Source organism: Odontesthes bonariensis, chromosome 10, assembly GCF_027942865.1.
Source record: "Odontesthes bonariensis isolate fOdoBon6 chromosome 10, fOdoBon6.hap1, whole genome shotgun sequence".
NCBI lineage: Eukaryota > Metazoa > Chordata > Actinopteri > Atheriniformes > Atherinopsidae > Odontesthes > Odontesthes bonariensis.
Window position 1 is genome coordinate 39,338,257 of NC_134515.1, and position 26,907 is coordinate 39,365,163.

Genomic DNA, 26,907 nt, shown 5'->3' on the forward strand with positions numbered 1-26,907 from the left:
GGAAATGAAGGGTAGATTGGAGATAGGACGGAGGTTGTTGAAGTTGGAGGGGTCAGCACCAGGTTTTTTTACAATTGGGGTAATGGCTGCAGTTTTAAAAGGTGTAGGGACAGTTCCAGTGGTGAGGGAGGTGTGGATGATTGCGGAGATGAGAGGGACCAGAGAAGGGAGGCAGGTTTTGACAAGTTGGGTTGGAAGGGGATCTAATTGACAGGTGGAAGGTTTGGATTTCTGGATGAGCTCTGTGATTTCTGAGAGAGTGGGGAGATGGAAGGAGAAGAGGGAGTGTGTAGGTGGGGGAAGGTCGACTGGGGTGCTGAGGTGAGGTATTGATCCGAGGTTCTGGTGGATGTTCTTGATTTTTTCTGTGAAAAATGACATGATGGCATTGCAGAATGAGGTTGTGTAGATGTGAGGGGGGAGAGAGTCCTGGGGTTTGGTGGTATTGTTGAGTAGGGAGAAAAGTGACTTAGAGTTGCTTTGATTGGCAGTGATTAGGCTGGAGTGGTAGTGTGATTTGGTGCTGGCAATGAAGTCCTTATACTGTAAGATGTGGTTATTGTATATTTCTTTGTGAATAGTGAGACCAGTTTTTCTGTAAAGTCGTTCCAGTTGTCGTCCTTTGGCTTTCATGAGTCGGAGATCGGGGGTGAACCAGGGGACGGAGATGGTGAAGGAGACAGATCGGTTTTTCAGTGGTGCCAGAGAATCAAGAATATTATGGAGACGAGTGTTATAGTGAGAGACCAGGTCATCGGGGGTGGACAGATTGTTGATATCGAGGAGGCATGAAGAGTGGATACTTGCAGTGAGAGTGGAGGGGTTAATGTTCTTTATGTTTCGGAAAGAAATGAGGCATGGTGTTTTAGCGATTGAGAGAGTGAGCTTCACTGTAAATGAGAGGAGAAAGTGGTCAGTTATGGGGAGTTCATCAGCTGTTATGTTGAGAGGGGTGACACCAGAGCAGCAGATTAAGTCCAGAATATGTCCTTTGGAGTGTGTGGGAATAGTGGTATGTTGCTGAAATCCAGAACCATCTAAACAGGAAGTGAAGTCTTTGGTGAGAGGCAGATTGGTATTGTCCATGTGGATGTTAAAATCACCCAGCAGTATTATGTTTGGTGAGAGAGAGGATAGATGTGTGAGAAAAGCAGTAAAATCATTTAAAAAGTCACTATTCGGTTTTGGGGGGCGGTACACAGTGGCAATAATGGTTGGAGTGGGACCAGACAACTGACAGACAATGGACTCAAACGAGCTAGAGACTGGCACGGGCACCGGCCAGACTTTACAGTTCTCGCGATAGATTATCGCGAGGCCTCCTCCCCGGCCAGAGACACGGGGTTGACAGGTGTAAACAAACCCACTTGGAGTGGATTCAATCTGTTGATTGGCTGTTGCCATGTCTCGGTTAAGCAAAGAGAGTCTAGCTTACGGTCGGTGTATGGGGTGAGGTCCTGGATGAGATGTCCCTTGCGTATCAGTGAGCGGATGTTGAGTATTCCAAAGTTGAGTGAGGTGTTGTCGCAGCTGATGGTGGTGTTAGCCGACCGAGCTAGGCGGGCTAACACGCTGTGGTCGACAGCCCGGCTGGTGGAGCGTGGAGGGCGATGTCGAGAGCTGGACAAGATGGATTTTATTGCTGTTGAGCTGTTGTGTTGGAAATCCCGGCGGGACCCTCGGTGGATGTAGCTCCGGCGAGGCTGGAAGATGATGATCGGGTGAAGGTGGAGTGCCTCTGGCGCGGGTCCAGGCGAGTGACAGCGCAGCTGGAGCAGGTCAGTGGCCGAGTACTGTAGCAAACCCGCCACTTGCAGGTGAACGGGCAGTAGAAGGAGCCAGACGCAGACAAGCAGGATGTATGTCCTACCGGTCCACATTATTGACGAGGGCTCGGGTAGCGTAGACGGCCAGAAAAAAGGCTCCAGGTGAGTTTAAAAACTTTAAAAGTTACCGGCGAGCAGCGGCAGTAGGGCAGCAAGTAGGCCTACCGGCGAACAGCGGCAGCAAATCGCGCCAGCGTTCACTCCATACAATATGAATTGAGCCACTGAGCCATACTGAGGCACCGTAAGAGTCTTTTACAAACGAGAGCAGCAAATTGAGCTTTCCAAATGTCAACGAAGGTCTGACAAAAAGACTCACAATCTCTGATGATTTGGGGGAATGCCTTGGATGTCGGGCAAGAACAAGTCAGAGAAACAGACAGGGGAAGAAAAGGCCAGGTTTTCCCTTGATACTGATGGAGAATGTCAGATCGCTAGCAAAAAACACGGAAGACTTTGGAGCACTCAAGAGCACACAAAAAGAGTATTGAGAATGAATTATATGTTTAAGTGAGACATGACTGCAGAAGCATATACCACGCAAAAAAAAGGAGCAAAACTGGAGGCATTAACAACAGTTTGTATAATCCTGGACATAAAACAAACTGTAAAACAGAGGATCTGTACCCGGGACATTAAACTGCTAGCTGTACGTGTACATCCATATTATCTCGCAAGAGAGTTCATCTGCAGTCTGGTAGCAGTTTATAAATGACCTGATGACACAGTCTGTGAAATCATCAGCTCAGTCATAACCAGGCTACAGACATTGTTGTATTATATACGATTATATTACAATAAATTGGATTCGAATTGGCTTGAATTGGAATGTGTCTTTTAAGTGCCTTAAGATGACATTTGTTGTGATTTGGCGCAATATGAATAAAATTTAATTGAATCTAAGTAATTTACTCCAAGATTCAACAAACCCTGTTATCTAAATTGATGATGCAGAATTTTGCCAAACAGCATGGCCTGATAGACCCATAGAGGTACAAATCTCCACAACTATATAAATAAAATTGATATGAATTAAATTGGTTGTGTAGGGTGCCCAGGCTGAACTTTGTGGTGTCCATAGGCACCTCTGGCCACCCCTTGGCTCCAACTCTGTCCCTCTATGTAATTGTTGATTGTACTTGCTGATACACTCTGATTGAGGCCCCATCCACACGTAGCCGGGTATCTGCTAAAACGAATATATTTTTCTACGTTTGGACCTGTCATCCACATGAAAACGCATAAAAACGCATCGTAAACGAATGTTTTTAAAAACTCCGGGCAAAGTGAAGATTTTTGAAAACTCTGTTTATGTAGCTGCGTGTAGACAGAGATAACCGGAGTTTTGCATTTTCGAACGTCACAATATGCGCCAAAACAACAACAAATCTGCTTTAAAGTCTAAAGTGCGACCTTTGTTTACTGAAGAAGCATGGATGTCTTGAGAACTGTGCTGGTTATTATTGTGCAGGCGCTGTTTACTGCCTTGATTTTACACGCCCAAGTCAATTTCGCATGTCCCAGTCCTCAGTCCTGTCGCTGTCGGAATTATTACGTCCTCATATCGAGGGGCAGTCCACTGTCATGCGATCACCTGTCGGTGTGCTCAAAAAAGTTGCGTGCACACTTTATTATTTAGCTGACGAGGGCAGATTGCGCAAAACAGAAAATGCATTTGGGTTGTCAAGACAGGTGAAAACGCAGATGTTCGGTTATGTGTGGAAGGTGTTTTTTTCGAAAACGAGGTAATGTGGATACAAATTATTTTATAAACGGAGGGGGGGAAACATTCGGTTTTAAAAATACCCGGCTACGTGTGTACATAACTTAAGTCACCTTCAGTCACCCGAGAAGGAGTTTACTTTCTGTTTTTACCTTTCAAGTCGAATCTACAAACATTCTCATGATCAAATTTGCACTTCTGGCCACAATTTCCGAGCCTGTTTGCTGACCACTTACCTATAGGTCCATGCCTTTACTGAAACACTAAACAGCAGATCAATGTTTGTGACTGAAACTCCTGGAATCCAAGTCCCAACAAGGAACTCTCATACTCAATCAGAATTACCTGCCCCCTTTTGTATTTAATTTGTTTTTAAGACCATACCAATAAACGGTTGTGACACTCAGCAAAACTGGATGTCTGATGAACTTTATTATTCACCTGCAATCATTTATTCATCTTTTAACTTCAGTTTATCACGTCAATATTTTACAGTAATCAATAAGTAGTCAACACTTAATCGTTGTGAGTATATTTTACATTGAAAGAGGTCAGGGCATGACAGTTTCAAATTGTGAATAGTCCTTTAGAGACCTGTAATAGTCAATACATAGAACAGGTAACTACTTGCTGAAATCTAAATGCTCAAATCAGTGGTAAGAAGGAAACTTTTTTTTTTAAGTGTGCAGACAGTAATCTATCACAAAGCATTTTGTTTCCATCATAGTAGAAATGAAATGCAGAAACTGGGTACACTTTTTCTCTGGCTGTAACTCAGTTTCTCCATGGCTTGGGCGGCAAACTTCTGAAATAAAGATTTGCTTTCTTGAAAGTTCTACTTGACGCCTTCTGTGTGTTTCTGAGTGTGCTTCGATAACAATTTCCACAGCACCTGGGATCAACATAATGTTTTGCAATGCGTTTCTCTTTCACACATTCAACCACACCCACACAAGGCAAAGGAACTGCCATGCAAGCTGCTATTATGGGAAACTCAAAGTTATGGGCAGCCATGGCTCGGTGGGTAGAGCAATCATTTGTGGATTGATCCCCAACCCCTCTTGGTATCAATGAGTCCTTGTATAAGACACTAAACCCCTAATTGAAACAACAAAGAGACTGCCATTAATGTCCTGCCATCACCAGGAGATCAAGGGTTAACTCTGGCCACCCCTGAGGTCAAGTCTGCCCTTCACAGAGTGAGGACTCACAAAACCGTTGGACCTGATGGCATGTGACCTGTCCCTGGCTGCAGCGAAAGTACCCACATACCAGTCCACAACCATTATCCCCATGCCTAAACAATCACCAGTAACCAGGGACCACAATGGAAATAAGCCTTAGGGCTTTTTTGTGTTATCCCTGACTATTTATTTCTTTTAATGTATGGTTCAGTTGATGTACCATGTTTTTAACAAAATAATAGTCAAATAAATTCATTCATTCATTCATTCATTAACCTGCCTGAAAGACTACCACCCCATTGCCCTCACTCCGATCATCATGAAGTGTTTTAAGAGACTGAATCACATCAAATACCTCTTCTCTCAGCCCACATCAGGTTTCCTATCACTCCAACACGTCGACGGGGGATGCCATCTCCACTGCACTTCACTTTGCCCTCACCAGACTGGATCAGAGTGACACTTACGTCAGAATGCTCATTGATTACAGCGCAGCATTAAATACTATTCCCTCCAAGTTGGTCACCAAGCTGTCTTACATGGGCTTCACCACAACTTTCTGCAATTTGATTTTAGAATTTCTTACTAAGATACCCCAGACCATCAGACTGGGTAACCTAACAATTGTCCAATTTAATCCTGAGTGGGTGCCCCTCAATGCTGTTACATGTTTAAACTGTTATTTGTCAAGCAGCAAAAGACAGTTTAAGAGTCAACTGAATCTCAAGAGATAGTTCAAGCAGATAACTAACTCCAACTCTGTTCTTCAACTCAGTGACATGACAATGATGATAATATCGTGGTAAAATTATGATTATAATTGGGTTACAATGTGATGGATTGAATTGGATTTGTTTATTCTTTTTTTAAAGTGACTTGACATGACAAACTTTAACTGAGGGCTGCATGTTGGTGTGGTGGTTAGCTTTGTTGCCTCACAGCAAGAAAGCTCCAAATTTGAATCTTTGCTGGGGCCTCTGTATGTTCTCCCTCATAACTGTGTGCGCTCCGGCTCCCTCCCACCATCCAAAAACTTTCTTGTTAGGTTACCCTGTCTTTCAACCAATTGCAGGTAGTACAGGCTCCACCAGCACATCAACCATGATTTGGACTGAATTAGAAAATGGATGGATGAATTGAACGGAAGTTGTTAATATAAATATGAAAAGCTGAACAAGTAAAATGTTATGCAAGGCCGCATTTGAACAAAGAGCTGAACATTGGAGGCCTTCTTGATTTCTAAACCTTACTGGAGGTAACTTCTTACTAAAGCGCGAAGAGATTACCTGAGAAATGTAACCTTTCTGACAGTTTGCTCACATTATTTTTGTAGATAAAGTTCAGCTCTCACAACTGACCAAATCACGAGAATCAAAAGTGATGTGTCATTTGCTCTTTTAGAGACTTGGTGAAATGTTTTAAAGTAGCAGTTTTGTCCGATTGTTCAGCTAGTCAGTGAGGTGATCATCCCATCCATCACTGGCTGAGACAAAGAGGGAGCTGCCACACCAGTAGCGTGTTTTCAGTGGAGTCTGCTGAGACTGGCTGGTCTATCCTGCGGTATCCTCTCCCACCAGAGAAAATGGCTGTTGAGGTGACTTTGCTGCGCCTGGCCTCTCTCTCCTGATCTGTGGCCCGCCCTCTTACCCACACATCTGGGTCTTCACTCACTTCATAGATGGAACCATCCTCTGGAATGTGCTCTAGAGAGTCAGGAGAGGTCTTCACGCTTCCCTGCTCAGGGAGGGCTGTCAGCAGCTTCCCGGGAAGCTGGGAGGTGGAGTTGAGATGATACTGCAGCAGTAGACACTTAGGCTTCCCCTCCCTCATTGGATGAGCTTCTGAATTATTGGGACGACTGCTTCTCTCCAACCTTAGCCCTATTTCATCACCTGCCAAATGAATTCTCCTCCCCCCATCTTTTTCTCCTCCTTCAGCCACCTCCTCACTGCTGCTGAGGATAGAGTCCTGTCTTAGGAAATCAGAGGCCAGGCTGCTTGAGGCCGACATAAGGAAGTCTACTGGGCCACAGTGAGCATTCAGAGACGTCCTTCCCTTTCCTGAGGAGTACAACAGTTATTGTGAATATATCTTGTTTCTAATAGTAACACATGTCAAGATGTAAAAGATAATGTGTCAAGAGAAGTAGGATAAATGTCTTTAGCTGTTCTCTAATTAAAACAGCAAATTACAGTCATGTGAAAATGAACAACACCCACCTCAGTTCTAATGTTTTAAACAGGACATTATCAAAAGTCATTTGATCCTCACCAAGTCTTAAAATTAGGTAAATACAACCTCAGTTGAACATATTATACTACGTCATTATCTACTGAACAATGCAGGAGCAGTGTGTGAAAAAACAAGTCCATCCGTATTGCTTCCACAAGAATTAATGGGGGTAAGTAGCAGCCAGGTGCTGCTAATCAAATCAACTTGATTAATTCATCAGTAAGTGTGAGCACCTCTATAAAAGCAGAAGTAATGCCAGTTTGCTGGTCTGGAGCATTCAGGTGTGTGTTAACACAATGCCAAGGAGGAAAGACATCAGCAATGATCTTTGAGAAACAATTGTTGCTGCCCATCAACCTGGGAAGGGTTATAAGGCCATTTCCAAACTAGTGGGAGTCCATCATTCTACAGAGAGAAAGATTATTCACAAGTGGAAAACATTCAGAACAGCTGTCAATCTTCCCAGAGCTACATCTCAGACTCTACAGGCCTCAGTTAGCATGTTAAATGTTAAAGTTCATGACAGTACAATTAGCATAAGATTTACGATTTCTTGTGACCTGAAGTTCTTTTGCCTACCGATGTTGAACGCACTTATTGTAAGTCGCTTTGGATAAAAGCGTCTGCAGAATGACCGTAATGTAATGTAATGTAATGTAATGAACAAATATGGCTTGTTTGGAAGGGTTGCAGGAGAAACAGCACCGCAGGACATGGGCAACTTGCAGTCATTGAGTCAACCATGAACTCCTCTGTATACCAAAGTATTCTAGAGTCAAATGTGAGACCATCCGCATCAAATACAAGATATGATCATATTTTTCATGAAATAGTAAGATGTCTCACTTTAAACATTTGACATGTTTTCTGTTTTATTGTGAATAAAATGTTTATGAGATTAGCAAATCTTTGCATTCTGTTTTTATTTACAATTTACACAGTGTCCCAATTTTTGTGAGAATTGTGGTTGTATTTATTGTTCACATGATGACTGTGTGACCTTTGATGGGTACAATCCAAACTGCCCCAGAGGGAAATTAAAGATTTCCTTGAAAAATAATTGAAAAAGGCATCTAGTATAGATGAAGGAAACATGTCATGTTTAACTTTAAGCCTTTTGGAAATCAGATCATTTTTACTTGCTAAGGTATTCACATTTCCGGAAATTTGACCAGAAAGGTGCTGTACTCATTACAGACCTGTGATCTTAGGAATACCCTCTAGGGTGGGAACAGAGAAAGTGAGGATGATGCCCTGGCTGGTGCCCACCCACAAAAGACCTTGGCTGATCAGCAAGCTGGAGATACACACCTGACCTGAAATAAAGACATTCAGTCATTAGCATCAACACCATAACTATTGGTATAAGCTAGAAGCTACAAGAACCATGTAGTAAATATGTGTAGTAAACTCAAGTGTGGATTTAATATGAAACTTAACCTTTGGAAGGCCCCAGCAATATTCCTGTGTGGTAATGTTTGTGCAAAGACACAGATGGGGGATTTCCACACCAGGAAGCGACAGACATCCCCTTATTTATCACAACCTTTGTCTTTTGGAGATGATTTGGGAGACTCGCTCCCACCAGACCTGTCCCATAACTTATGGGTAAGGCATTAACACCCTAATGCTAACTAGCCTGAATACCTGAGGTGTCAAGTAACGAAGTACAAATACTTTGTTACCTTACTTAAGTAGAATTTTTGGGTATCTTTACTGGAGTAATTATTTTTCAGCTGACTTTTCACTTCTACTCCTTATATCTGTACTTTCTACTCCTTACATTTTCCTCGTTACACTTATTTCATTTCGGCCTGTTTTTTTTTTTATCGTTCAAAAACATAGAGTGAATTTGATTGCGATTGGATGAGAAGTATGAACATATACCATTCCGACACACTATTGGTCTGTATGGGATCCATCGCACGTTACAAATCACATCACACGCAAGCAAGCTTTGAAGCAGTGGTTCTATGGAATTGTAGTTCAGGGTCTGAATCACTACTGCTTCGTCCCCCTGCCATGCTCACCTGCTCCATTTATGCTCCAGATATGTCCCAATTTTCCGTTCCATGAAACACATGTTAATGCTAAGTAGCACACATATATGGGTGTTGTCCCTTAGTGCGGGGCCTATAACATTCAATGGCTTTTTTTTTTTCTTTACATTACTTTTACTTTTATACTTTAAATAGTTTTGAAGCTAGTACTTTTATACTTCTACATGATTAAAAAGCTTGAATTGATACTTCAACTTCTACAGAAGTCTTTTTAAACTCTAGTATCTATACTTCTACTTGGGTAATGAATGTGAATACTTTTGACACCTGTGCTGAATGCACAAATAACCCTTTTAGATGACAGTTAGAGGCCAGACCAACTGTTTATGTTTATGTTTCTGCATTTAGCAGTCGCTTTTATCCAAAGCGACTTACAAATGAGGATATAACATTAAAGCTAACATCAAAGCTAACAATACGGTACATAGAAGGAAATCACTAGTCAGACTCTGTCAGAGGTGACAGGGGGTGATGATGTGGGAGAATAATGTCATGACATTCTCTTGACATGTCATAATTACATCGTGTGCCTTGTTGACTGGTTCATATGAATATTGTTGATAGTTAGAATGAGCTTGTTTATGATTATGGTGAGAGCTAGGCGCCTCCAGAGAGGGCCACGTACACTTGTTATGATAAGACAGTATAAAAGGGTGTCGCAAAATGAACTCTGCGGACATTTTGTACATTCTGTATGCATATTTGCTGTGACGGTTTGTTCCAATAAACTCCCCAATGGACGGCTGACCAACGCGGGATTCGACTCTAATTTCTCCACAACATAATGGTGACCCCGAATTCGTGAGATTTTGCATCTGGATCCCGGCGGAGCGTGTCCTCTGTGCCCCGACAACCGACATCAGCTGTAACAAGCCGGCAGGTTGGATTTTTTTCCTACCATTACGCAGCTGATTTCTGTTAGTGGAGCACGGCTGACCGCTTTTGTCCGGCTTCCCCAAATTTAAAAGAACACAGGAGAGAGGACGGATCTGCTTCGGTAAGCATTTCATTGTTTTCCTCTGCGCAGGGGGGCTGCTGAAATTGTTTTAAATTGTGGGCCAAGGGGAGCCAAATGTTTGAATTAAGATAAAAATTGGGTAAACAGCAGCTTATGTGAGTTGTAAAGCAGACAGCTGTGATCAGCTGGTCTGGCTATCGTGTTGTTGTATTTTTGTGGTAATGAAGAAGGGCTAGTTGCTGCGCTCCGGCAGGTAATGAATCGGGTGAATTCAAATTGGATTAATGAATAAGCTTTAAAGAAGCGGGTAGGTTGTTGAGCAATCACCAATGGTACTTCTTGCGACTATCAGCCATCCTTCAATGCATTGGGGGGAGGAATACTGACGGGAGTACGGGGTACATTAGACTCATTAAATATGTGAAAATCATTTTCACTAGTCAAGGAGTAGACGAATACTGATAATTGATTGACTGGCGAACATAAAAGTTTGACGGTTGGATCAATAAGACTTTCTTGAAAACTCTGAAATGAAAAAATCCAGTTCTAGAAGGGGCACATTTTAAATATATATGTTTATATCATTTTATATCTGCTTAGAACTCTTGGGACTTATCCGAGACCTCAGTATAAAGACATTTTTTTAGAAGAAAATTCAAATTCGTTCATGAATTGTCCACAGGAGATTATTATAAGAGGTCACAGCGAGGCTGATAAAGTACACGTCAGCATCTGTTGCTTTGGTCAGAGACCATATCACAAGGCTTGTAGAGAAAACACATTTTGTATTCCATATATTGCCTACACCAACATCTCCTGAAAAATTAAAAGTCTAAATGAAAGAAATTGATAATTTAAAACTGTGAAGATTTGAACGGTGACTGACACAAAAACTTTGATCGACTGACTTGATGTGAGTGTGTGTGACCGGTCTTTCTCTGTGTCTGTCAATGTGTGTGAAATCCTGCTGTTTTATGTGAATCTAAAAAAAGAAGAAAAGAAAAAAGTTATTTTGTGTGATAAATCAAGGTTCCAACTCATCTCATCCCTTGACTTTTGAGTATTTTTAGTCATTTTGAGTTAACACATAGAGTTAACACAACGTCTTACTTATAATCTTAGGCTAAATAAAAAATTAAGTAAGTGCAGAGACACTCAGATTAGCTTCATTGTCATAATTTGCTTCATTGTTATAGTTGCCGCATTGATAGTTTGTTGAAATAAGGTTTTGTTACAGTGATGAGATTTTTAAACGCTGTGTGCTGATTTCTTTAATATTGTGTATTTTGGTTGAGTGCATCTTGTTATTATTGAATTATTGAATACTGCTGTAATTTGTGTTAAGTTTCTAAAGTTCTATTTTCAACAGGCTAGTGAAGGTGTTTGGGTTTCAGGGGGAGAGCGAAGTGCTGCGCGTTCACGCTGCTTGTGTGGAAGCGCGCTGCTCTGTCCTTGACATTCTTGTGCTGTCTTTATACTCACAGATGTTCGTGCGTAATCACATTTTCTTTCCTTGTTGTTTTCCAGGGCACTTTATGGTTGAACTGTAATAATTATTAGTTTTCTTTAGGTAATGTGCTAAAGGTTCTGTCCCTAGGCCATTTGATTCATTGACATTCCTGATAAAGAAAGTTTTTCGCTTATGCATTGTTTCTGTATCTTTTGGTCTGTACTTCTGCCTGTCCACAGCGTGTTAAATTGTATTTCTTTCTCTTTCCTAACAAACGCCATTTTGAGGTGAAGAATAGTGCAATTGGTATTTCTGTATTGTTTGGTTTGTATTTCTCCCTGTCCACGGCTGGACAGATTGTATTTCTTCTTCTTTCTGAACTTGTTACAAAAGTGTGACAAACGCCATTTTGAGTTGGGGTGTGGTTCAATTGTTATGTTTGGGAGGAGTTAATAACAGCCTGGGAAGCGGGCTTAGTGGTGTGTTCATATTTGATTGGTTAGAATTCACGTGGTTCATTGGAGGCGGGCTTAGAGGTGTGTTCATATTTTATTGGTTAGAAGTTACGTGTCTCAGACGTGTTTCATTGGAGATAGATTAAGAGGTGTGTTCAGATTTCATTGTATCATCTGGATTGGTGGAGAGACATTGTGTATGGATCCGATCGGAAGCATCCGGATGTGAGCAAGGGTTGGGGCAACGCCTTTAGCCTGAGTCACTTCAAACAGAGTAAGCATTAACTGAGCTTTCGATTAGCAATAAATTAACATTGGGTAGCATTAGTAATACAGCTAGTATTGATTACCAATAATTAGTATTGATTAGCAATAACTAGCATTGTTTAGCGGTGATTAGCATTGGTTAGCAATCACTAACATTGATTAGCGATAATTAGCATTGAATAGCATAATTAGCATCCCATTAGCATTGGTCAACAAGGAAGCTAGTATTGATTAGCAATAATTAGCATTGATTAGCAATCACTAACATTGATTAGCGATAATTAGCATTGAATAGCATAATTAGCATTCCATTAGCATTGGTCAACAAGGAAGCTAGTATTGATTAGCAATAAGTAGCATTGATTAGCAATAGTTAGCATTATTAGCATTTGTTAGCATGTTGCTAGCCATAATTAGCATTGATCAGAAATACAATTAGCATTGATTAGCAATAGCAATAAGGCAAATATTGGTTTAAATCTTAATTAGCAATAGGTTAGCATTTATTAGCAGCAGCTAGGAAGCTAACATCAATTGGCATTGGTTAGCAAACATTAACATTAGCAATAATAGTAACCTAACTAAATAGGTGAAACAATGGATGTAACACCAACAATAACCATCAGCGCCAAACATCCTGAACATTCCAAAGATATTAAAAAGATATCTCTAAAATGGGAAAAATGAACAAAAAACAATTTCTCACCCTGGCCAAAAGGTGGCACTTTCAATGTAACAGCCTGTAAGATTATGGAACAAAGGATTAAAGCTTACAAACCAAAGGACAAAAGCAAAAAGAGACAGGAAAAAAGAGAGCTTGAATTAACAGTTTTACATTTCTTTGAAAATGCAGAGCTATATCCAACACTGCCAGGAGCAGTAAACATACAAGGAGATTCGGAAATAAAAAATAAAAAAATATCTCATGAACGTCCAGAACCACAAATAGCTACATCAAGCAGTCATGGAGCTCCTGAGCCAGACGCCGTCTGTAATTCAGATCAGGCAAGGGGACAGCTCCCACAATATCAAAAATCACCAGAACTGGCACCTCCAGTTCAAAAGGCATCTTCTGAAGAACATAAGAGTCCAACAGCGTCAGCACCGAGTTTGATAGAAATGACGCAGGGACAGTATGTGCCGTGGCAGATGCTCGACCTGGCGGGGCTGCTTGCTCGATTGCCGGACTTTCACACAGGTGCAAGTAGATGGATAAGAGCTTTTGAACAAGAGACTGTGCATAAACTGTTGTCTGTTGGACACATTAAGGCAGTGTGGGCACTGTGTTTTGGAACTTCTACCATGGAGGGCATTTTGAGACACAGTGAGAATGACTGGATGTTAAGCCACCGAGCTGATGGAACTGACTTTAATGCATATCGAGCTGCACTCTGGAGAGCGTTACGAGCTGAGTTTCCCGTGGGAGTGGACCTCGAAGCATTAAAGGGGGAGCCACTGTCAGGAACAGAGAGTCCAGCTGTGTACATTGCACAACAATTGAAGAAATGGAGACAAGAGTCTGAGGGAGAAATTGAGAAGAGCCCAGCTTGGGTGACATTGTTCAGAGTTTCCATCAATGAGGCTCTGCCTGCCCCAGCTCAGGGGAGGCTGGAGGATGTGGTGGGGTTGAATTCAATGTCACATGGACAATTCCGAGACCATGTGGTGCATGCAGTAAACAAATACAGAAAAGAACTGAAACGGAAGGAGCAGGAGGAGGATATGCAAAGGGAACTTGCACGGTTGCAATTAGAAGAACTGCAAGCGAAGCAAGAAGTACGAAATGAGGCCATGACAGCGGGGGCCGCTGAACAGCCATTACAGGGGCAAGTCCATCGTCGACCCTGTCAAAGGTCAAGAAGAGGTGCACCTGGAGGACGAAGGTCCTCGGGGGCATGTTGGGCCAGTGGCGAGAGGGGACACTTTGTTTACAGCTGTCCGAGAGCACCGAGAAACCCGAGTGTTCGGCAGGACCGTGGCCAGTCCCTGGGGGGCGGAGCAAGTGGCCCGGCAGGTCCATGGCGTTCCTCTGGCAGAGGAATACCAGTATTGGTTTACATTGACATATAGAGGTAAGAAGTACACTTACACCAGACGTACTCAAGGGTTTAAAAACCGCCCTCAGGTGTGTCACTATTACAAAACAAAACAAAGTTTTTAAGTTAAATGTGTCACTATTACTAAGTTTCTAAAACTTAAATTTAAATATGTCACTATTACTATTACAAAACAAAACAAATTTTCTAAATTTAAAATTAAATGTCACTATTACAATATTTCTGAGATTTAAACAAAACAAAGTTTCGAATTTAAATTTTAGCATTGTTAGCCTAAGGTAGAGTATCTATTTATCCCATAGGGAACTACTGATATCTCTCCATCCCACGTGGAGGGAGGAAGTAAAGCGCCATGTCCAAAATAAATAAATGTATTAATGAATAAAATTAAAATAAAACAAGTATGATCTTTTTCTTGGGAAGATTTGGCAATAAAATTTGCTTCCTCTGGAAGGAACACGAAAAATCCAAAGATCAAAGGTTGAAAGCACAACTGGAGAGGACAAACGAGGCTAAGTTAGCCTTTGGAAATTTGAAACAAAATTAGCAAAAGTCATCCAAAACCGGCAACACTAAAATATGAGAAGCCATTTTTCTTATGTCTCCAATAGACACCATAAGATTTCAGAACTAATAAATCAGGGTAGGTATGTTGTGACTCGGACAGGATGTTTGCAGGTTGTGCATCTTTTGACACGTCCAGATGTGAGAATACAGAAGTGTACTACATCGGATCCTGCAGATGTCATTCCACGTGAGTTTGAAGGAGAACCACATGAGCGTGTGTCAGAAGCTGTGAGATGCATTAAACTGAGACCTGACTTAGAAGCAACTTCACTTGTTCAGGCTGACGTCACTTATGTTGTGCATGGTTCATGTTGTGAGATCATTTGCGTAATCATGCAGGTTTTGCAGTTCTGAAACAGGAAGGTGGAGAACTTTGTGACGGTGAAAGCTGAGAAGTGTGAACGGCCATGTTCGGCACAGTTGGCTGAACTGAAGGCATTAACGGAAGCATGTTGACTGGTGAAAGGTAAGGTTACGAATGTGTACACAGATTCTGCATATGCTCATGATATTTGCTATTTGTTTGAAGCAGTTTTGGAGCAGAGAGGGTTCAGGAGGTCAGACGGAAGTCCAGTGCGACAGGAGGTCCAAATGAAGGAGCGGATTGCAGTCATGATGCTCCTCGCAAAGCTGGCGGTGATAAAGTGTCAAAGAATCGTAAAGGTAACGAAGTGGTCGGTAAAGGTAATAACGCGGCTGATGAAGCAGCGAAAGTAGCATCAAAGTGCCAGCTTGCTGTTTTGGCACCAATGGTGTTACTGGAGCCAGAGGTCACGCCATCACAAGGATATTGGTCATACATATTGGATAAATAGTCGTAAAAAATTTTTTGGTAAGAGAATTGATTCATCTGTCTGTCATTCCATCAGAGATTAGCTCAAATAATGGTTAAGTGTTTGTTTAGAAAAGTGCAAGAGGCATTCTGCAGCAGCTGCGAATCAAGCAGCGCTGTGGGGCCGTTTATCATCCACAGAGTCAAGGGATGGGTAAGAGGATCAAAGGAACCTGGAAAGTTAAATTGAATTGAATCTGTGCTTCAACTAAACTAAACTAAATGCTTTGCCGCTTGCACTAATGAGCTTTCGTATGCAGACTCATAGAGTCACGCACTAACACCGCATAAAATGCTAACGGGTCGACCCATGCCGGCACCTCAGTTGAGAGGTCCCTTTAAAGGGCCCCCACTTGAGCAGGTGCAAACAGAGTGGACAGCTTATATGAAGCAACTAACTGCAATCCACAGAACAATCTATCTACAGGAGGAGACCAGAGACTCAGGTCTCGAACAGCTGGTTGAGAGGCCAGTGGTGCCAGGCGACCAGGGGGACATCAAAGTGTTCCGAGGGAAGTGGCTTGAGCCAAGATGAGAAGGACCGTACACAATGGTGCGAGCAACATCAACAGCAGTTCAAGTGGAAGGTAGCAACACATGGTACCATTTGAATCACTGCACTAAGGTTCGGACTAAAGACACAGACGGAGTTAAGTCCGAGGAAAGGATGAACAAAAGGAAGAGGTTAAGATTTCTGACACTTATGAGCATCCAGGTGTGGGTGTTGGCCGACAGCATGGGCTCAGGAGAACAAAGCCTGGAGATGTTGGACGGGATCCCGCAAACAGGAGAGGCTGGAAGGGTCCCGTGATGAAGCCACCCCGCAGGGAAGTAGCCAGCCTGGGTCAGATGAGTATGATGCAACAATACACACCCACTCAGGCCATGCCACGCCACGAACTTTGCCAGCAATACACACTAGAGCTAGTCGTGAAGAGGCATCTGTTAAGTGTGAAGAAGATAAGTGTGAGGAGGTGTGGATCATGGGTCCGGTGGAGGAGACGACCAAATCACCGCCTCTGGACGCCGCGACAAAGGGGCAATCTGGTAAGATCATGTTGTCCTCGGATCAGAAGAAGTTGTTCACAATGGTTGTAGGAATAGAAAGATTTTTTGGGGAAGACTAGGGGGATTTGATACCATTAGCACTACGTGACAGAATAATCATGTTAATCCAAGAACATACGGAGTGTACATGCAGAGGTAGAGTCAGGAAAACAGTGTAACTGTGGAAGATGGGTTAAGGCAGCACAGGATATGTGGTATAGTTGGGCATGGTACACTACGAGGGAACTGACAGCGACGGAGTGTCTCTTATGCGCAGACGCTCCGGGAGCATTGCCTGTTGTTGTTCCAGAGCCACACACCTTCAGAGACTGTGCGGTGGTCCAGCAACAGGAATGCAGAGAAGGTAGGTTCACATCGGCAGAGGATAAATGGTTATTGTTTCCTATGTGTGGTATTAAGTGCGGATTGATGTTTGGGCCAAATAAGTTACATAATTGTTTTCAAAATAGGGTAGGGCCACAAATTGGAGTCTTCTTGTGCTGAATTTAATCTTAGTACATCACAGGATGGGCCTCCAACGGATTATAGAGTAGATTACGATGGTGAGTTCTAATGCTTTTGGAACTCACGTAGGTAATACTACTGTTAAATGAAACCAATATTTATTAGGATTTATTTATTTGGATCAAAATGTGAAAATATAGGAATGATCATTTTAATTCTATATCTTTTTGGGGATCAGACACACCCAGTAGCTGAGAGTTACTGGATGTGTGGAGATGATGTTTTGTTAAATGTGTTACCCAACAGGTGGATAGGTCTTTGGGCACTGGTGAGGAGGAAGACATCAGTGGTGTTAGTGTAGGACAAGGTAAACGAGATGCGAGGTTTGGATGTGGAAAAAGGAGGGTTAAAACATATAGTGGTAACTACATCAGGGATAAGCACGTTTACTTGGATGCAATAGGGCAGCCGAGAGGGATTCCTTTCGAGTTCAAAGCACGCAGGGAGATTGCAGCTGGATTTGAGGCTATTTTGCCGTGGATCACAATTAACAAAATGGGGAATGGACTAATTACATATAATACAACCAACAGGGAATTCTTAGCTACACGAGTGAAGGGGTTGCAGGCTTTGGAGAACAACTACATGAGACGAGTATGACGGCTTGGTAGAACAGACAAGTTTTAGAATGGATATTAAAAGGGAAAATTGGTGTTCGCCAGATGGTTGGGGAAAATGTTGTACATTTATACCCGGGAACACTGCAGCTGGTGGAACGTTGACAACGGCCGTGAAGAAGATCAGAGAACTGAAAGAGGAGCTGAAGGGTAATGCTGGTGGAGGTGAACGGTGGTGGACTGGTCTGTTTGGGATTTTGGAAGAAGGGGGAGCGATGACAGTTAAAGCGGGAATAGCAATATTGTTGATAGTGAGAATGGTTTCCCTATTTGGTGTGTTGCATTATACCCATTCTGAGAAGGTGTTTGCTGCAAGTGATGTTCAAACAAACAGTGGAAGGAATCTGGGGGCAGATGACCATGCGAGACCAGGTCTGAGGACCAACGCATGGGAGAGCTGGTCAACGAATGAAGGTTATCAACGGACGGTTCACAAGATTCTTTCCTCGAGGGTGGAACCAAGTATAGCCTGATAGGGAGAAGAGATGCTGAAGATCTCTTTGATTGGGAGTGACGTACTGGCGACCTCTCCTCCCAGAGTTAGCTTAGCAGTTCCAGACCCAGCCGGACGGATGTTCGGCCAGAAGCAGACGACGCCAGAGTACAGGAGATGGGACGGGACTGGAAGAGCTGCATTACATTGCATTTTATTACTATTTGTTGTGTGATAATCCATAATTTTGTGTATTGTACTTGGTACAAAACTGTGATTAATTGATTTGATGGTGGTGTATTCATTTTATGTGTATTATCAATCAGAATGGATCACTAATATGTCCATTGCCAGTTGTGTTAGTCAACTGTTCGGAGTGCGACCTTGGTAAAGTGGTCGGTCGCCAAGTGGGGTGGGAACGTAGGTGAGTTTTCCCAAGATAAGAAGATGAGTTACAAAAGTAGCAGCCGGTAGGTTTTTCGCTCCTATGCACTGCGAACAGTGGACAAGTGTGATGACGATGTAAAACTTGTATTGTTGTTGAATTCAATATCGTTTAATTTAATTTAATCGTTTAATCATTTAATCATTTAATGTGATTCGGGTACACATATATATATTTCCTTTTCGTTTATTCAAAATGGTCCCGTTGATTGATATTGTAGAATTATTAGGATAATTTAGTGTTGATTATGTTAATTAATTCTTAATTAACTATGTGGGATGATTTTCTTTCATTTTAGATTATTTCTTTATTAAATCACTGATAAGTGATTTCAGGGGGGACTATGTGGGAGAATAATGTCATAATTACATCGTGTGCCTTGTTGACTGGTTCATATGAATATTGTTGATAGTTAGAATGAGTTTGTTTAGGATTATGATGGAAGCTAGGCGCCTCCAGAGAGGACCACGTACGCTTGTTATGATAAGACAAGTATAAAAGGGTGTCGCAAAATGAACTCTGCGGACATTTTGTAACATTCTGTATGCATATTTGCTGTGACGGTTTGTTCCAATAAACTCCCCAATGGACGGCTGACCCACGCGTGATTCGACTCTTTTTCTCCACAACAATAGGGATAGGGATTCAGTTGGGATGCAGATGCTGTGGTGTATGGTTGGTTTGGCTGGGAAGACCAGCAGTTCAGGGTTAGGTCTGCCGTCAGATTGGTAGCAGGTGGGGGAGGTGGAGGATTAAGTAGAGTTTTGAAAGGGGAAAAGTTTCCGGGTGTCAGTAGTACTGTGAATCTTGTCAATGTAGAAAGAGTGTTTTGCATCAGTGACACTGGATGAGAATGATGACAGTAGTACCTGGAATTTAGTTAGATCTGCAGGATCTTTTGATTTGTGCCATTTCCTTTCGGCAGCTCTGAGGTTGGTGCGCAACGCTCGGAGAGTATCATTAAGCCAAGGGTGGGACTGGGATGATCGAGCGGGTTTGGTGGATAGAGGACACAGACTATCCAGACATGAGCTCAGTGTAGAGCAGAGGGACTCTGTGGCATCATTAACCTCAAGGGAGGGAAATGTGCTGGAGGTGAAGAGCAGAGGCAACAAGGGAGGAGAAGCGGGTGGGCGACAGGTTGCGGCGGAAGGAAACCATAGGGGGGGATGCAGAGGGTCTTCTTGGGAGACTCACTCTGAACTGAATGAAATGGTGGTCAGAAAGGTGCAGAGGTGTGACAGACAGGACCTCTGTGGCACAGTTTCTTGTGGAAATGAGATCTAGCTCTTTGCCAGCGTTATGAGTCGGAGGACTACAAACCAGTTGTCACTCAAACGAGTGCATTAATGTCAGAAAATCTGAGGAGTTAGGGCTGTCAAGGTGGATGTTCATGTCACCAAGGATCATTATGGGACAGTCATGCTCAGGGATGGAAGAGAGCAAGGTGTCTAGTTAATCTAGAAAGTCACAGAGTTTGCTTCCTGCTTCTGAAGAGTGCAGACGTGTCTCTGCTTCCTCCTGCTGCTTATCGCTTTATTTCCTTTTAAATCATTTTACTTCTTTCCACAAGTCTTGGATATAATTTTATTCTTTTTCTTTTAAGTGAACCAAGACTTTTTAAAATCATTTTTATTCTTTTTACATCTTATCTGACGAGCCAGCGACTACAATCCTTTCAACATGCCCTGTGAAAGCTGTCGGATATATCAACAAGAAATTTGGGTGCTACAAGAAAGGATTTTTGCCGTAGAAACTGAAATGGGACTTCATGAAACGCTCCCAATGGAATCCAGTGGTAAGAAGTCCACATTTACTTCCAAAGGAAAGGGTGAAAAAACTGCTACCTCCAACTTAAAGCTAAATGATACTGTGTCTTTTCCAAGACTCTGTAAAGACACGTATGATGGACTTGGTGCAAAGCCGAAGAATCGTCAAACTGTTGGTATCAACAGAGAATATGTAACATCACCCGGAATAAAGTTAACAAACAGATTTTTACCACTGTCAGAGCCAAATGTGACTGAGTGTAACAGACAGAGAGACGGTACAAAGCAGCAGATGGACAGAGAAACTGTGCCGAGTGTCAAGGTCAAAGATACTCTTGTGCTTGGAGACGGAGCCATATCTAATGTAAACATAAACAGAATGGTTACATGCAGCTATCCAAGTGCCACTGTCTCTGACATCACAAGATTACTACCAGAGGTACTGGCAAAACACCAAGGGGTGAAACAGCTGATTGTGCACGTGGGTGCAGTGGACATCAGTCTGAAATCTTAAAAAAAGACTTTGAGAAACTGTTTGAGAGTCTTGATAAAGTGACAATACCAACATTCATAAGTGGACCTCTCCCAAACATCGACAGGAGGATCAACAAATTCAGCCGGCTGCTTCAGTTGAACACATGGCTGTCCAAAGTCTGTGAGTCCAGAGGACCTCATTTCATCGAGAACTTTAATCTTTTCTGGCAAAGAGATGATCTCTTTCAAAGAAAAGGCCCACACCTGAACAGAGGTGGAGTGAGACGACTGACGGATAATCTTCTCCACGCTCTGAGGCATCAGAAGGGGCCAGGACCAGGACCAGGACCAGGACCAGGACCAGGACCAGGACCGGGTCCTGTGCTGCCGCCGAGAGAGAAGACGAGCCAGAGAAGAGCTCCTGCCTCGCCACCCAAGGACCCAACAAAGGATTCAGCCACAGCAGCCACAGCAGCACCTCCAGCATCCCGAACACAGGATTCAGCAGCTCCACCATCGCCTTCACCACGGACCTCACCACAGGCCTGGGACCCACCTGCTGCATCTACACCCTCCAGAGATGTTTCACCATCGTTCTCTTCTCCACCGTCACCCAGGAGATTTCCTGATCACCTTGAAAGCTTGGTGAAATCGGGGATTAAAATGGTTCCTCTCACGCCAAACATGGCAAGATCAAGAATTCTATCCTCAAAGAAGCATCGAGCCCCTCTCCCTCCCCAGCCTACTCCATCGACCAAAGCCCCCCCAGCTTGGCCCCCACCACCGGTGCCCACAGCTGTCATTTCCAACAGCGTCAATGCTGTTGTCTAGGACACTAAGGGCCTCTGTGTTGGTAAACACCATCTCAACCAGAGGTCCAAGGATGGAGTGAAGAGAGGGACAATCAGACTGTCCAATCAGAGAAATCTTATCCATATCCCTTGCAAGAACACAGCATCCAGTTCAACTATAACTAATCTCAAACATGCAGTACTCAATGTCAGATCTTTAAGTAACAAATCATTTTTAATTAATAGTTTTATTTCCTCTCACAATCTTGATTTTATGTTTTTAACTGAGACGTGGCTCGACAAAAACACAGCAAATGCAGTCCTGATTGAGTCTAGTCCACCTCACTTCAATTTTGAAACACGAGAAAACCAGAGGGGTGGGGGTGTTTGTGCCATGTTCAGGGACAATATACCCACCCACAAGTTGTCATTTGGGTTTTTTTCATCATTTGAGTCATTCAAAATGGAGATAAAAAAAAAGATTCTAGAATGCGCCGCTGAGGGTGGCAGCACGTTGGAGTAGCTCTGTACCTCACATTGAGATTTTTTCTTTTTTCTAAATTTCATTCATGTTTTTTCTTGGAAGAAATTGCATTTTTTGGACAACTGTTCCTTCCTGCCTTGGATGCTGTGCAGCTGGATTGATTTTTCCCAATACTTTTGTATATTTTGCTCTTTTGTTATGATGCATAACCATAGCAACAGGGTGGTTTACAACAGGGAGCAGCTGCTTAACATTGGAAAAGCAGAAATAATTCGACAACTGAAGCCAGAAATCCCACTGGAATTGAAAAGGAGGCGTCGTGGATGCAGAGCAGGAGCAATGAGGAGAGAAAGAAAGAAGAAGTTCAAACCATCTCTGCCATCCGTCATCGTGGGCAATGTAAGATCGTTAGCTAACAAGTTGGATGAACTTCTAGCCTTGACAAGGACTCAGCAAGAATATCGGGAATGTAGCATTATGTATTTTACTGAGACATGGCTACAGGATCATATACCTGACTCCAGCGTCTCTCTGCCGGGCTTCCTGACTGTACGAGCAGATCGAGATTTAAATAGTAGCAGGAAAAGGAAAGGGGGTGGATTGGCAGTGCTTGTCAACAACAGATGGCGTCACCCAGGACATGTTACTGTGAAGAGTCGTCTCTGCAGTCCTGACATTGAACTATTGGCAGTAAGTTTTCGTCCATATTATTTACCAAGAGAGTTCACCAGTGTTGTTTTGGCGGCTGTTTACATTCCACCCTCACTGTTGCCGACACTGCATGTGATGTCATCAGTTCCGTTGTTGCTCAGATACAGACACAACACCCCAATTCTTTTGTGGCAATATCTGGTGATTTTAATCATGCCTCACTCTCTGCTACACTGCCAACTTTTCAACAGTTTGTCAGCTGCTCTACCAGAGAAAACAAGACATTGGATTTGTTTTACACAAATGTCAAGGATTCATACATTTCCAAATCAAGACCTCCCCTGGGTAAATCAGATCACAACCTTGTTTTTCTCTGTTCAGAATATAAACCCCTTGTCCAGAGACTACCTGTCACAAAAAGGACTGTTAGAAAGTGGTCACAGGAAACTGAAGAAGCCTTACAGGGTTGTTTTGATGCAACCGATTGGATTTCTCTTTGTAAGCCGCATGGAGAGGACATTAATGCCATGACTGAGTGTGTGACTGACTATATAAACTTCTGTGTGGACAACACCATCCCCACCAGAACAGTGAGATGCTTCCCTAATAACAAACCCTGGATCACCAGTGAGCTAAAGGAACTATTGAACAGGAAAAAAGAGCCTTTAGGGAGCGAGACAGGGAGTTACTGAGGAGTATACAGAAGCAGCTCAAAGTCAAGATCAGAGAGAGCAAGGAGGTGTATAGAAAGAAGCTTGAGAGTAAACTGCAGAGGAACAATATCAGAGATGTGTGGTCAGGAATGAAGAAGATCACAGGCCTCAAACAGAGAGAGGATCGGATGGATGGAAGTCTGGACAGAGCAAATGAGCTGAACACATTCTTCAACAGGTTCAGTTCAGGAACAAGCTCACCATCCTCCCCTCCTGTTCCCAGCCAAAGAGACATCCCACCCTCCTCTGACCCACAGCTTTCCTGTAACATCTCCACCTCCACCTCAGTCATGGATTCTTCTGCTTCCACTAGTTTGTCTTCAACCCAATCAGGAGATGCTGCTGTCCCCTTTGCCTCCCCCTCCCACTTTTCTGTTTCTAGAAGTCAGGTAAAGAGGCAGTTGGAGAGACTGAACCGGAACAAGGCTGCAGGTCCAGATGGTGTCAGCCCCCGAGTCCTGAAGGCCTGTGCAGAGCAGCTCTGTGGGATTCTGCAACACCTTTTCAACCTTAGCTTGACCCAAGAGAAGGTACCACTGTTGTGGAAGACATCCTGTCTGGTTCCGGTACCAAAGAAAAGTCACCCTTCAAACACCAATGACTACAGACCTGTTGCCCTGACATCCCACATAATGAAGGTCCTGGAGAGACTCCTGTTGAACCACCTGTGTAAGCAAACCAGCATATATCAGGACCCCCTGCAGTTTGCTTATCGCCATGGAGTTGGAGTTGAAGACGCTATCATACACCTGCTTCAACAAACCCACTGTCATCTGGACAAAGCAGGCAGCACTGTGAGGATCATGTTCTTTGATTTCTCCAGTGCATTTAACACAATCCAGCCTGATCTGCTTCGTCTGAAACTCCAGAAGACTCAGGTGGAGGCCTCAACAATCACCTGGATTAATGACTACCTGACAAACAGACCACCGTTTGTCAGACTGAAGAATTGTGTGTCTAACCAGGTGATCAGCAGTACAGGAGCACCACAGGGGACTGTACTCTCACCATTCCTTTTCACTCTGTACACTTCAGACTTCCAGTACAAGTCAGACTCCTGTCATCTACAGAAATATTCAGATGACTCTGCAGTTGTCGGGTGTATCAGAGATGGACAAGAAGCTGAGTACAGAGGGCTGGTGGACCGCTTTGTGGCATGGTGTGGGAACAATCATCTCATCTTGAATGTTAACAAAACAAAGGAGATGCTTGTAGATTTCAGGAGAAACAGGGTCAGATCAAACCCTGTTTCCATCATGGGAGAAGAAGTGGAGGTGGTTGAGGAATATAAATACCTTGGTGTTCATGTGAACAACAGACTGGACTGGAGACACAACAGTGAAGCCATCTACAAGAAAGGACAGAGCAGACTGTACTTCTTGAGGAAGCTAAGGTCCTTCAAGGTTTGCAACAAGATGTTGCAGATCTTCTACAAGTCTGTTGTTGAGAGCGTCATTTCCTCTGGCGTCATCTGTTGGGGCAGCAGCATCAGAACCAGGGACCTAAAAAGACTCAACAACCTGATAAGGAAGGCTGGTTCTGTTCTGGGGACGACTGTGGAACCTCTGGAGACAATAATGCAAAGAAGGATTTTGCATAAAATCAAGAGAATTATGGACAACCCTGAACATCCTCTCCATGAGACTGTTATCGGAAAACAGAGTCTCTTCAGTCAAAGGCTTCTTCAGTTTGGATGCAAAACGGACCGCTACAGGAAATCTTTCCTGCCCACAGCCATCAGCATCAATAATAACTCCTTGATTTAATTGAGTTACATCAACATTTAATTTCCCTCTGGGATAAATAAAGTATTTTTGAATTGAATTGAATTGAATTGAAAACAATCTTCCATACTTTATATCACCATTTATAAACCACCACAGAATTGTTTTATTGATGATTTTACTGAACTACTTTCAATTGTGTGCACTGCTTTTGACTGTTTAATCATAACAGGGGACTTGAATGTGCATGTGGACGTAGCGCATAACAAGGAAGCTAAAGAGCTCACTGCTGTCCTTGAAATGTTTGGTCTAACTCAGCATGTGACTGAGCCCACCCACAACAGTGGGCACACTCTAGATGTGCTCATTTCAAGGGGTGTTGTTATTCCAAACGTGAATGTCGTTGATGTTGCTTTATCTGATCATTTCTGTGTTTTCTTCGACCTATCTACTTTACCCAAAACACCAGCTGGGTCTGCAGTTGTTCGGGGAAGACTCATAAATGACAGAACAGGGACACAGTTTATGGAAATGATTAGGTTTGAGAACACCCTGTGTTCTGATGTTGATGATCTGTTGAACTCTTACACATCAAGTCTCTTAAATGTTTTGGATACCATTGCTCCTGTCAAGGTTAGAATGGTTAAAAGTAGGCAAAGGGCGCCATGGAGGAAAGAAGAGTCGGTCAGGGCACAGAAAAGGGAGTGCTGGAAAGCCGAACGGAAATGGCGCAAGTCAAAGCTCCAGGTTCATTATGAGACTTACAAAGAAAAGCTATGTCAATCAATCAATCAATCAATTATACTTTATTAATCCCCGAGGGGAAATTCCAGTTTCGGTCCAGACAGACAACACAGAAAACAAACAGGGAGAGAGAGTGTGACCAGGCATCGCAGCCCGCTGTGCAGGCGCCGCCAGATAAGAAGGAAGGGGAACAACATTGGGTGAGGGGAGGGAAAAAATCATACTTCACACTGTACCCTTATTAGGATACGGTCTGAGATCTCAAAAAACCTCAGCACAGAAAAAAGCAACATAAACACAAAACAACACCTTAAGCAATGGGACAGTGAAGAGGTGAGGAGTTGCATGTGTTATAATTGAGCATGTATGTGTATGCGTGTGTGTTTGTTCAATAAGTCTGCACAGAATGTTGGATCAGGCAATTGTCCTTGACAAGTTGGAATATGTCAGCCAGTTCCACAACAAATCTCACAGGAGTGCAGGAAGGGAGGGGGAGCACATGGGAGTGAGCCTCATGTTATCATAACAAACGTGGACAATGATTATGCAGCTGGCTACAAGGCCAGTATGGGGCACCAGATTGGAATAACAATTAATTTAGGTCAGACAGACAACTGATTGCGCTCTCTGTCTTTCTGTCCATTGCTGGTATCTCATGGCGAAGTCCCGAATTCAGCCGAATTGTGGGATGTGGACCCTTTCCGCCCGGTTCAAGCGATCAATCAACCATTCTCCCAGGTCAATCCACTTCTCTTCTGAGTCCAGGAATCTCAGCCAGCCTGCGAACCTGCACAAGGATTGCATCCAGCTTCCGATTCTGCTCCCGTAGCATCTCAGTCTGAGCGTTGATTGCCCTTGTGACCCCATCAAACGCTTTCC

At 43.1% G+C, this 26,907-nt stretch overlaps 1 protein-coding gene across 4 annotated transcripts in view; it reads right to left on the reverse strand.

Annotated features, from left to right (window-relative positions):
* Window positions 1-2,460: 2,460 nt before the first annotated feature.
* The window catches only part of LOC142390074 (rho guanine nucleotide exchange factor 10-like protein), a 201,216-nt gene continuing 176,769 nt past the window's right edge, over window positions 2,461-26,907 (reverse strand). For all 4 annotated transcript variants that reach the window (XM_075475443.1, XM_075475444.1, XM_075475442.1 and 1 more), the window contains 2 exons: window positions 8,165-8,281; window positions 2,461-6,793 (listed from right to left, as the gene is read on the reverse strand). In XM_075475443.1, coding sequence (XP_075331558.1) covers window positions 6,210-6,793; window positions 8,165-8,281 — 701 coding nt within the window. In that variant the 3' untranslated portion in view covers window positions 2,461-6,209. The remainder of the gene's footprint in view (window positions 6,794-8,164; window positions 8,282-26,907) is intronic.